The sequence below is a fragment of the Haemaphysalis longicornis genome, unplaced genomic scaffold (genome assembly GCF_048455015.1).
Source record: "Haemaphysalis longicornis isolate Haplotype H1 unplaced genomic scaffold, Haemaphysalis longicornis Haplotype H1 scaffold_4, whole genome shotgun sequence".
Lineage (NCBI taxonomy): Eukaryota > Metazoa > Arthropoda > Arachnida > Ixodida > Ixodidae > Haemaphysalis > Haemaphysalis longicornis.
Genome location: NW_027526361.1, coordinates 120,300,570 through 120,312,802, shown reverse-complemented (window position 1 = coordinate 120,312,802; position 12,233 = coordinate 120,300,570). Strand labels below are relative to the sequence as shown.

The 12,233-nt window shown below is 52.2% G+C and overlaps 1 protein-coding gene across 1 annotated transcript; it reads right to left on the bottom strand.

The window, feature by feature from the left end:
* Positions 1-227: 227 nt before the first annotated feature.
* On the bottom strand, positions 228-1,712 carry LOC144179972 (uncharacterized). The gene has a single exon (XM_077708386.1). The coding sequence runs from the start codon at positions 1,710-1,712 to the stop codon at positions 228-230; it is 1,485 nt and encodes a 494-aa protein (XP_077564512.1).
* Positions 1,713-12,233: the final 10,521 nt, after the last annotated feature.

Genomic DNA, 12,233 nt, shown 5'->3' with positions numbered 1-12,233 from the left:
AGGACTTCGTGTTGTAGTACCAGCATAGCATCTTGGGTACTGAGCTTCTCCCGGAACCCTAGCATGGTGTCCGGATAGAGGCCTTCTTGCTCGAGGTAACGTTGCCACCTGTTTTGTAGTACGTGCTCGAGTACCTTTCCCACGCATGACGTTAGTGAGATCGGGCGGAGGTGGTCTATGCTGGGGGGTTTGCCGGGTTTGGGTATGAGCACCGTCCGGGCCGTTTTTCACTGCGACGGTAGCTTGCCAGTTTGCCAGCAGCGGTTGTAGTATTTCGTTAGGGCCGTGATGGCCCCATCGTTCAGATTTCGTAAGGCTTTGTTGGAGATCTGGTCGGGACCGGCTGTGGACTTACAGTTAAGTTCCTGTAGCACGGCCCGGACTTCCCACTCCTCGATCTCTTTATCCAGGTTTGGATTGTCGGTTCCTTGGTAATCTTCGTGCTGTTCTGCAGAGGTACTGGGCAGATATTTTGCATTGATGCGCTTGTCTGTCTCTTCTTCTCCCAACTCCTTTAGTGCTGCGTGCATGGTTTGGGAGAGCCTGTGTTGTTGGTAACCCCTCGTCGATGCCTCGTCCAGGAGGTGGCGGAGGAGCTTCCATGTCTGGCCCTTGTGTAGTTGACCGTCGGCGGCGCTGCACATGGCGTACCACTGTTGGGTACACAGTTCTTGGCGGTACTTTTCGATGGCTCGTCCTATCTCGGCCACTTTCTTTCGGAGCTTGCGGTTATGTCTCTGTCGTTTCCATCGGCGTTGTAGCGATTTCCGAGCTTCGATCATGTGGGCTAATTTGCTGTCGACTTGGATGATGTCCTCGTCGGTGTCGATTTCGGTGGTGGCTTCAGTCGCCGCTTGCTTGACGGCTGACGTCCACTCTTCGAAGTCTGTGATGTCTTGCAGTTGATGGGTATCTTCTAGGGTCTTGCGGAATTGTGTCCAGTTGGTGAGTTTGTGCTGGCGGCGTGGTGCGGTTGTATGGTGTACACTTGTTGGGATTACGACTTCCAGGATGTAGTGGTCGCGTCCCAGGTTGCAGCCCGTATTGGTCCACGTGACGTCTCCCTTAGTCTTGGTTGACAGTCGGATGAATGTCAAGTCCGGGTTCGTGTCTTTCGTCGTGGTGGTCCCGATGCGGGTGGGGGTTTCTGGGTCCGAGTAGAGGGTGTATCCTGCAGCGTTGGCTTCGTCGAGCAGATCTCTCCCTTTGCTGATTGTGCGGCTGTATCCCAGCTCTTTGTGCGGTGCGTTGAAGTCGCCTCCTATAACTATTGTTTCGTTTGCTGCCGTGCGTGTCGCTTTGGGTAACAGGGCTTTGAACTTTTGTTGCCGGTGCGTTGGATTGCTGTAAATGTTGACGAGCAGGAGGGTTTCCTGTCGTTTCTTGCCTACCACCACCTCGGTCACGCAGTGTTCTATGGTGCTGCGGTCGAGGAAGTGTTCATGCTTGATGAACGTAAGTCCCTTTTTCACGAAAGTACACACTCCCTGCGCTGTCCCCTTGCCACAGTCTCTCGCGCTCGGAGGGCTGGCGTGCGCTCGGTAACTAGGCAGGGTCGGTGCACTCTCCGTGTGGGTTTCCTGTACCATGGTGATGTCGGGCGGTGAGTCGATGCTTTGTAGGTGTTGTTGGAGGACCGCCTTTCGGCAGCGAAACCCGTTGGCATTCCACTGCCATATTTTCAGGCCTGTGTTTGCGGGTGTCCGGGCCATGTTGATGCTTGCGGGGAGGTGGTGGGGTTGCGCTTTTCTGTTGCGTCATCGTCACGGCCTAGCTTGCGATTTAGGAAGTCTTGGAGCGCGTCCAGGCGGCGCTCTATGGCTGTGAAGCGGGCATTCACTCGGTGCTCCAAGGCATCCATTCTTTTTTCGAGGCGATCAATTCTCTAGGTGCACCTACGTAGGCGCACAGCAAAGCTTATCCCGCTGGTTGAGCGGGGTTCGGTCTCATCGTTGGCAGGCTGGGGGGGTTTGTCGTCTTGTTCTTCCATGCTCTCCTCGGGGGAGGTTGGGCGAGATGCAGGCTTTGCTTCTTGTTTGGGGGCATGCTTGCTCGTTGGTGGGACTTGGAAGGTAGGCTGGGGACTTGCCTGTGTTCTCGCTGTGTGCTGTGGGGGTTGTTGATGCCGCGGCGTGAGGGACTGTGGCCGGGGAACTCTTCCTTGTTCCCACTACGGTTGCGGAGCGGTTGCTGCTGCCTTCGGTTGCTCCCGCTGCTGTTGCGGTGGGTTGCGAAGGTGCCGTAACGCCTCTTCGAGGCGCTGATTTAGACGTCTGATCTCTGCCTTGAGTTCGGCGTTCTCTTCTTGTAGGGCTTGCATCGCGGTCTTGTGCTGCTTTGGCGGGCTGGTGCCTTGCTTGGGGTTCATAACTACGTCCGGCCACTTAACCCTTTCACAGGAGCGAGACGTTTTGCGACCGTTTCTGCTACCGCGCCGAGCGCTTCTGCTGCGGCTTTCGCGCCTGCCGGAGGCCGAGCGATCCTGGTGGGCGGGGTTTCGCCGCGCGCAGCTGCGGCTCCTCTCCCGTTGACCTTGAGTTTCGAGAGGTGGGAAATTAGCGGGGTTTCTGCTCGGTACACGTGCGCTCTGCGGCGGGGGTGGCTGCGCGCGTTCCCAGCGTCGTTTCTTGACTAAGTATGGCATTTTGAATCTGTTTGAGCGGCCGGGTGCCCCTGTGGGGTGCGGCCCACTACACAGCTTGCAGTGAGGCTTGCATTCTTCGTGATTCTCTCCTGGATTGGGCTTTCCGCATGCGAAGCATATTTTCGTTTGAGGATGCGGGCATACGTCTTGACGATGCCCGATTTTGCCGCATTGTCGGCATACCTGATGGTGTTGGCGGTACAGGCTGCAGCGGAGTAAGACCGCGCCGTATTTCACCGTTGCCGGGACTTTGTGACCTTGAAACAGGACGATGACGGCATGCGAGTCTCCTATTCGGTGTGCGTCGATCGCCATGGGGTTGCATTGATTCACTACGTTAGCTCTTATTTCTTACGGCGTGTCTGCTGCCGCGATATTGTAAATTACGCCTTTGGCTGTGCCGTTGGGCGCCCCGTGGTAAGCGTTTACTTCGTAGCTTTGGTCCCCTATGTTGAGCGTTCGTAGTTGGGCGTATTTCACCGCTCTCTGTTCGCTTGGGGTGCTCAACACTATAATATTTTGTGCCGCGTTAGCACATACAGTATCTTGCAGGGTTTCGTCTCTCTCTATGCCTGTAGCCGCCATTATGGCCGTCATTAGGGTTGTGGCTTCCACGCGGCCAGTGTTGAGCCCGCCTCTAGGTCGTACTATAATTTTGTGCTCGTCCCTAGGAATATTCGTAGGCATACGAGCCGCCTTCGTCATAGTAGCAGTTACTCTTCTCACAAAGTGGGCTGTCGAGGAACGAGGTTCGTGCCTTTTGGCGGGAGACTCACCGGTTGCGCGTGGCGGTTGAGGGTCCCTGTGCGATGTCGTCGGGCGCCGTGCGGCGAAGGTCCACCCCGCGGTGACGCATTCTTGTAGGTTTTCACCGGCGACCGCGATAACGGTGCGGCCGTCTCGCTGGTCCAGTTGCATGTGGAAATTCTGGGGCTCTGCTTGTTCTCGGTCTGGCGCATGATCCGTGTCCATCGCAGACGCCATGCTCCGCGATGCGGCGACGGCTGTGGGGCTCTGGCTGGCGGCCGGCGGGCGCGCCGGCCCGAAGTCGTGCTAAGCCTAGGTTAGGCTTAGCTCCCGGGCCACGCTCGAAGTCTTCTAATCGCCAAAAATCGGTGAAACGTCGAGTAGACTCACCAAAATTTGGTATCGGCGTGTTCCCTGGGTCGAGCTGTTTCTCGTGGTAGTAGAATTTCCTGGGTCCGCGGGAAAATTTCGGCACAATTGAGAATAACCGACGGAGCCGATGTGAGACACGTCCGCTCACCTCGGCGACCGCAGCGCCTACGAAATATAACTGTGTGCCCGGAATGCGATGATAGAAAATTTTGTAAGACAACGCGAGCCACTGGTGGCATGGCGGCGCTATCGTTTATGGCTTCTTTTGCAGACGATATATTCTTTCCTGGGCAACTTAAACGCAGAAATTGTGGTCTGTCGTATATCTCACTGTTTTTCTGTCTGTCTGTCTGTCTGTCTGTCTGTCTGTCTGTCTGTCTGTCTGTCTGTCTGTCTGTCTGTCTGTCTGTCTGTCTGTCTGTCTGTCTGTCTGTCTGTCTGTTTGTATGTATGTGTGTCTTCTGTCTGTCGGTGACTTGATTCAGTCAACCGGCCAAAGTGAAACAGAAGCTGCGTGATAGTTTTATATACCCACAGCAAACTGTAAACGTTAAATTCTGTGGCAATGTTCATACTTGTCAACATTGCTGAGCAAGAACAAAATATTACGCAAATATGAGGCAGAAAAAAAAATACATAATTAACATTTTCAGTGTTGCTTTATGCAAAATTTATGTATGCTTGATGTTTTCGATAGCAAATGAAATACTACACCCGGTTCGTTCACTCTTCCGCTTGCTGCCACCCGCGCCACTATAGCTTCTGGCGGCATTTTAAGAAATCAAGGGAAAAGAGTTACCAAAGGTTCAAATAGCTAGATTCTCCGTTCTGCTTGGAACGCCCGTAGAGTAGGGCAACGTGATTCTTAGACTTTGAACTAGAGTGCCTCGATTCACGTGCGCCTCCGCCATGCGGCAACGCCGGTATCGAGGCACACGGCCTGGAGCACTGGAACGAGGTCAATTTAAAAGGGCTATAGCAAACCTCTAGAGTGTTTACCTTGCGAGGAGGGCAACGGAAGCGGAAAAACATAACAGGTCAGTGAGAAAGCAAAGGGAGCGATCTGCTCCCCCATTTGTCGACAAAGACTATCGTCTTCTGTCGATATTTGCAACGAAAGGAGCATATACGAGGTCAATTCTACTTCTGTGCGATTCTGTTGTTTTGTACTGACGAAGACTGGACATAAATAAAAAAAGATAGCTCAATTGTATAGACCCTGTTTTCAGAACGCGAAGGACCCATGTTCGATTCCCACCAAGGAACGCGTTTTTTCTTTCCAGTTAGAGCGTTTCTGCTCGCGTTGGACAACTTACGCAGGGCGTTAAGGAGCTCCGCTTTTAATAAATGAGCGAATAATTAGTCTTGCGAATCAAAATTCCTAACAAATATAGTTTCAGCTTTAGATTTCCCTTCGCTACCTTTTCCACCAGAGCAGCCCAGTTCAGGCGCCATCACATCACTGATAGCTCCAGTAAGCGCACATAATTCTTTTACATCCACTTAAGGCGAGGGCTGCAAGCCTTGAAGGGACAAAAATAGGTACCTTGCGCTGAATATTCGGTGTCGGGCTACCGCGCTAAAACGGCAACTAGCCACGTCAGGACAAATTCACCTTGGAGAGCTCAGAGTGTCGCTGCAACACTCCCGTTGCAGCTTAATGCAACGTAGCTTAGACGAATAGTAACACAAAACTTTGAGGCTTAGATAACTATATGACTATGACATAACTATAGATAACATAGTTTCATTTGTATGGAGAGATACGTCCCCGGACGTTCCAATAATAACCGTCCGGTAAAAAAATATTTGAAATAGATTTTAATCTTGGCACGCACAAAAACGGTCAGACCGGGCACCCGTTCGACATCGGCATCAGCATTACGCGACAACGCGTTAAGAGACCTGGCCAGCTCCACCATCGAGGATCAGTCTCAGCAGGTCTAGAGGGCAGTAGACGCGGCCCAGGCTCAAGGTGTCCTGAACTCAGGAAGCCACCCCGAAGGTCCCAATTCATTTAGTAAAGAAAGTTTTTTCGCTCTCTCGCCCCTTACCTATATGCCTCGCCACACAAACTGCCCACGTCAGGCTTCCGTGGAATGGCCAACGCACGGGCGGCTGTTGTAGTGCGCTGCTCCGCTTTGTGCGTCACATCACAGTTTTAAGACTGGCGTCGAGATCCCCGGGCGCCTGCTACCAGAACACTAATGTCATGAGCGGCCGGCTCCTCTAATGGCTGCAGCCACATTTTTGGTTTTCTCCGAACCGAAACAAAACGAATACACGCGGCTATAAATAAGTATTCCCGCGGTGAATGACTACCACATGTATAATTCTATGATTACGGGGATGGTAGGCAAACATAGCAGCAACAAATTACCAACACCAAAATTTCGACTCAGTACTCCTTTTACAAAAGAAGGGTATTCCATAAATCGAAGCTTTTTGTTGGCTCTTCACCCGCTTTTCCGGGGCGATGCACCTGCTGCATTCTTACCGGGTGCACCGCTCGATATTATGTAACATTATCCAATACTGGCCTTGGCTTACCGCAGTTCGCGATTATTGAAGTTCACTAGATACCACTGGCCTCCCATTGCGACGCACCAGGGTCCGGCAGAAGAAGCGAATAGCTCCAAAGAGCTCCGAAAAGCCCCAGTTCCTGCGTGTATCACGTTCCCTTCTTTTGGAGCCAGTGGCTCCTTCACCAGTCTCGAAACTGAAACCTGAAACATGGCTCGTTACGTCTCGTGCTAGTTCCCGCACTCGCCCCGCCCCGAGAAGCAACAACTATGCCAAGCGCAAAAACGGACTCAGGAAAATTCCACACGCTACTTTAATTCAACCCAGCAGTAAAGATTGTTGTGGTTCGTTTCTCCGGAGTCCGGTGTCGATCGGGAACCCGATCGCCCGGGCTCCGGTTGATTTGGCAGTAGGCTGGCAGGGCGATGGTGCTGAAGTTCTTGGAGATAGCGGTCGAATTGACGAACTCGAGGCGTTGGGGTTGATTAAATGAAAGCAAGAGTTTATATACGGCTATTTACAGTAGGATAACTGAGTACATGAGTAATAAGAGGAAGAACTTCAAAGTTCAGCTAGACGCTAGCTCCAAGTGCGCACAAATCACTGGAGCTTCTCGACTGCGCCTAAGTCTCCTATCCTCGGAGCGTACACAAACCGCTCGAGAAACGATGGCCGAGACTCAGCCTCGCCGCAAGATCCGTCTAGATGCCCGGTACGGCGCTGTACCCTAAACTTCCGACGCGATCTTAACCTCTAGCCTAGGGGGCTCACAAATCCCAACCTAGCTTTAACGTTCGAGACTCCTTGTCCCGCCCGGAAGTGCCCAGCTCAGCGCTCAGACAAAAACGATTTCTAACGGCCAAGTTCGGCTTTATAACACCTCGAGATCACACTCTCTCGGGAACGCCCCTGTAGCGTTCGTACACGCGTAAGGGAGTGCCCAAATTCACGTAGACAGCTGTCACTCAGCGCGCTACGGAATATTCAATGAGGCACCGCCATATTTGGGTCAACGGCACTCTCGCGGTTGAGCAAGTGCGTGCGACCCCGCGGGGTGAGACCGAAAGGCGGCGACAGTGCACTGTGCCGACCGGGGCGCGTTAACAATGGTGTCTCGCGCGGCGCGCGCTTCGACGCCGGTAATTCCACCTCCTCCGATCGCTACGTCGCGATTCTCGGAACCCTGCGGCGCCGTCTGCGTTCTCAATGGGGGATTATCCCCGTGGTATTCGGTGGGCCAGACAATCCGTCTCCCGTGCGCGCCGTGACGAATTGGCGAAAGCTGCGGTGTAGAGTCCACAGTGCTGATCCCCCAGACAGAGTGGCGGGTTCTCAAGCGCAGCCCGGGTGCTTGGCCGCTGATCTCATAAGTGGACCTTACACCAGCTATGCCCCTATGAAAGATTCGCGTTACACCGACTCCCAATAACTATGCGTGATATCACCCAATTTGTGCGGGAGCATACTTACAGGCGGAAGGCCCTCATCTTAAACGACTCTTCGGAGTGCCTCACGTCCCATCCCGAACACACGTGCCTGTGGAAGTCGTCGCAGGGGTCAGCCGTGGCATCTATGGCTTCGCCTAGAAGCCGGCTGTAGTACTCGCACACGGCCGATCGGCACACGATCGGAGCGCCGGCCATGGCCACAAAGACGTAGTGGATCAGCAGCACCACGGTGAACCCGAGGAGGCCCAGAGCGGCAATCACCCGAAGGATCTCAAGAGAGGTGAGATGTGCGAAAAAGTGGCGTACTCGTTCCGTAAGAGGCCGAGGAAGGGTTGCCTGGCTTTGCGTAGTGGCTAGCGTGGAGAGGAGCTCTTGCAAGGCTTCATCGTCCAGGCGCTGCTTCGGCGCTACCTGGACCAAAGTGGGGCATGCGTGTGATCGATCGCTTTGGCGATGGACATTGAATGCAGTAAAGGAGCAAGAAAAGCCGAAAAATACTTGCTTCGAGAGAAAAAAGTCGGTGCGGCATTGAAGGCGAAAAGTTGGGCGCTTTCATCAAGGTCACTATGCTGTGCAAGTGGGTTAAAACTAGCCGAACTGCTCGGTTGAAATTAAGGGGATTTGAACTGTCAAGAGCTCCGATGGTCACTCGGTTTCTTCTGGCATAGGCGCTGAACGGATGAATGGTGAATAGCGGGACTTGAACAAACCGGATTGAGCAACTTTGCTGCAGCCAGAGCGCTTCGGAGCCATGCCCATTTGTACATGATATATTATTTCCCTATGCTTAGAGCGCCACTCATGAAGCTTGTTGGGGCGTTTGGCGTCGACGGCATCCTTGCCATAAGTGAGCGAAACGATCTATGGGTGCAGCGGAGGGTGAGGGGGGTCGAAGTCGGAATGCAGGAGAAGGATTTCAGAACAAAAGCGGAGGAGCAAAACGAACACGGTATCAGCTTGCTTCGCTGCAAAGAAAATAGCTCTCGGCCGGCCCTGCCACGTTACTCACACTGTGCTCCTCCCTCGTAGAATACAATAGGTGTAATTGTGTTAAATTGTGGCATAGCCTTCTTCGTTAGCTCGGCAGGGAACCACATGTTTTGCCGAACTTTTAAAGTACATTTTTAGGAGAAAAGAACGTGACTTAATACGCAGTTTGCGGGGTTGGGTGCGCGCAGTTGCGAGTGTTATGGCGGCGACATTTATTTACGACTGATGCTGTGTATTTCTATGGTTCCACATAGTTTTTATAAGCCCAAGCAAACATTTCGCAGGCTCCACGTGGCTGTGAAGCGGGCGGTATTCCATAGCGCGAGGGGTGAAGTGTCGTAATCTAAGCTAACCGTAGGATAGCCAGTAATAACATTGCGGTGGCTTATGATGACGATGATGAAACTAGAAAAAAATGCTTCCCGCGGTAGCAATCGAACCTGCGTCCCTTGCATAAAGCCGACGTCTATCCAATTACGCCATCATCACATTTGGGTGGATCAGCATTTCCTGTGGACGGTTCGTTGCACGGGCATCGGCTTGCGACTTTTGCTGAGCTGAAGTGTACTTTCGCTTCGTGCTTTGGAAGGTCGAATTTTGGACTTTCAGAACGTGGATTTCAGACTTTTATTTGAGTCATCATGGAGAGAGCTTTGCGTTTTAACGATCTTTTTCCTAAGCAAGGGGCTTTGATTTTTTACTATGCTTCGTAGCGTGTGTGCTCGTTTTAAAGATGATAGTCGTTCTTGGGCAACTCAACAACTCAAACGCGAAAATCACTGTCTGTCTGTCTGTCACTCGGTATGTATGTGTGTATGTGTGTATGTATGTATGTATGTATGTATGTATGTATGTATGTATGTATGTATGTATGTATGTATGTATGTATGTATGTATGTATGTATGTATGTATGTATGTATGTACAGTCATGGACAATTCAAATGCGAACCGCGGAGCGTATGGCCGAAAATACCGGTGCCGTCACCTGACAGCGGCCCCGGAAAACGCACGGACATGCGCAGTTGAGATGACGGGAGCGAGGGTGCGTGTCCCACTACGATATGTTACCCTCTCCTCGCTCGCATGCTTGGCTTGTCGCCATGCCGCAAGAGCGCTGCAAGCACTGGAAGTACTACCGCCGCTGCAGCTGAGGGTGTTCGTCGCGTTGAGAGCAACTCGGCGCGTAATTGCTTGCGGATGTGGCCAGTGCTCGCGTGGGAAACGCGTGCACCCTCTCGCAAGGCATACTGTTGAGCTCATCATGCTTTCTTGAAGAAAAAATAAATGCATGCCGCCTAACTTCTGATGGCATCGCATTGTTTTGCGTTCGTGGTGCAGTGGCTCGGGAATTGAACAATGAGCTGGCCGCCAACAAGAATGCGCCTTTGTGCGACGGAGTCATGGCTGAGTCACTTGGCGGATTCATGCTTGTAGCAAATAGGTATACCGCACGAATTCGTATCCAATCATTTTCATTAACTGCAAGCATTGTGTGGGCTGGGAAAATCACTGGCAGGATTCTAATGTTCACAAAAATTAGGAAGATATGCAGGTCCAACCATTGTATAGGCCAGTTGCCCATGCAGGTATAATTTTGGCGGCCCAATTTTTTTCGTTTTTTTTTTGGCAGGCACCCACTTCTTGTAGAAATCCGCGGAGCGGGCATTACTCAGCATGGTGTGGGCGTTACCCAGGTGTCCATGGTTATTTCATCAAGTTACTGCCTTCCACATGCAAAGCTATGTCGGCAATGTGACGCCGGCACACACGGGGAGCAGGTGCTCGTTTGAGCCGAGCACACAGTCGCCGCAGATACTATCTCGCGCCGCATCGCTAACAATTGTTTTCAGCGCTCTGGCGGCATGGCGACAAGGCAAGCATGCGAGCGTGGAGAGGGCAACATATCGCAGTGGGACACGTAGCCTCGCTCCCGACACCTCAACTGCGCATGTCCGTGCGTTTTCCACGGGCGCTGCCAGGTGACGGCACCGGTATATCTTTGGCCATGCGCTCCGCGGTTCGCATTTGAATTGTCCATGACTGAATATATGTATGTATGTATGCTTATGTCGTTCTGTTTGCATGTATGTATGAATGCCCCTGGATTTATCTGCCCGGCTAAAAATTAAAATAACCCGTAAGTGAGACGTTTATATAGGCAAAGTAGTTTCAGCCTAAAATATCTATAAATATGCGCGATATTTGTCTGCACCGTTCATCAAAAAAGTCATATTGTTATGTACGTTGTAAATTACAATACCCTCGTGCTACTTAGCGCAGACGGCGCCAATGTAGAGCGCTTGGCGAGAAACAAATTATTGTCATCGCATCCCGCGCTGTTGGTTGGACTCCCTCTTTGAGCGCTTATTGAGCTATGCCCCTTCAACGCCGCTCTTGCTTTTTCATAAACACCAAGGCTACCCGGAACACGTATTTTCTTTGCGCCCAATTTAAATGCGTGCGAGGTGCGGCCATTCGATGCCCAGGAACCTTTGTTGAAACACCTCTTCATTGATGTAGCCGCCGCTAAATCCGCCTGTCTGCTGAGTACGGCCCCCTTCTCTGCAACGCTTTAGGGCGATGAGTCCTCCATCCGCAAATAATGACACTTCCCTGGTGGCGTGCTCGAAGACGTTGAGGAATGTCTGGAGGCGTTTGAGCGGGTCGCTTTGTTTAACCAGTGGGACACTAAAAAACTCGTGAATGTTACTTTTCGCTGGACAACAATGGTAGGACCTTGTACGACAACTGCGAGGCGAGCATGCCGTCGTATGGCGATTTTCGCAAGCTGTTGCAGGATACATTCGCCAGCAAAGGCCCAGGAACCTTTGTTGAAACACCTCTTCATTGATGTAGCCGCCGCTAAATCCGCCTGTCTGCTGAGTACGGCCCCCTTCTCTGCAACGCTTTAGGGCGATGAGTCCTCCATCCGCAAATAATGACACTTCCCTGGTGGCGTGCTCGAAGACGTTGAGGAATGTCTGGAGGCGTTTGAGCGGGTCGCTTTGTTTAACCAGTGGGACACTAAAAAACTCGTGAATGTTACTTTTCGCTGGACAACAATGGTAGGACCTTGTACGACAACTGCGAGGCGAGCATGCCGTCGTATGGCGATTTTCGCAAGCTGTTGCAGGATACATTCGCCAGCAAAGGCCGCCGAAACTGCCCATAGTGCGGTCTCAAACAATCAATTTGAAAACCCAACGAAGCAGTCGCCACGTTCGTGCAAGACATGGCTCTCCTCCTTCGGATAGTAGGCCTAATATGTCCGAGACGAAAAAACTAGGACACCTAATGCACGCTGCTCCTAAAGGGTGGGACATCCGTCCAACGAGCGCTGCAGGAGTAATTCCGGCGGAAGGGCTGTGTGAACGGCGGATCTTCAGGCAGCACTGCTACTGTGCTCACCGCGTCCACCAAGAAGCCGTTACGGGAGCTCGTCCGATCGATCGTTCGGGAGGAGTTGCAGGTCCGCGCAATAGCTTCGTCCATACTAGCGTCTCCATCT

Excerpts from the sequence above, each read along its gene's own strand:
- LOC144179972 (XM_077708386.1), bottom strand. The coding sequence starts at position 1,712 with ATGGCCCGGACACCCGCAAACACAGGCCTGAAAATATGGCAGTGGAAT.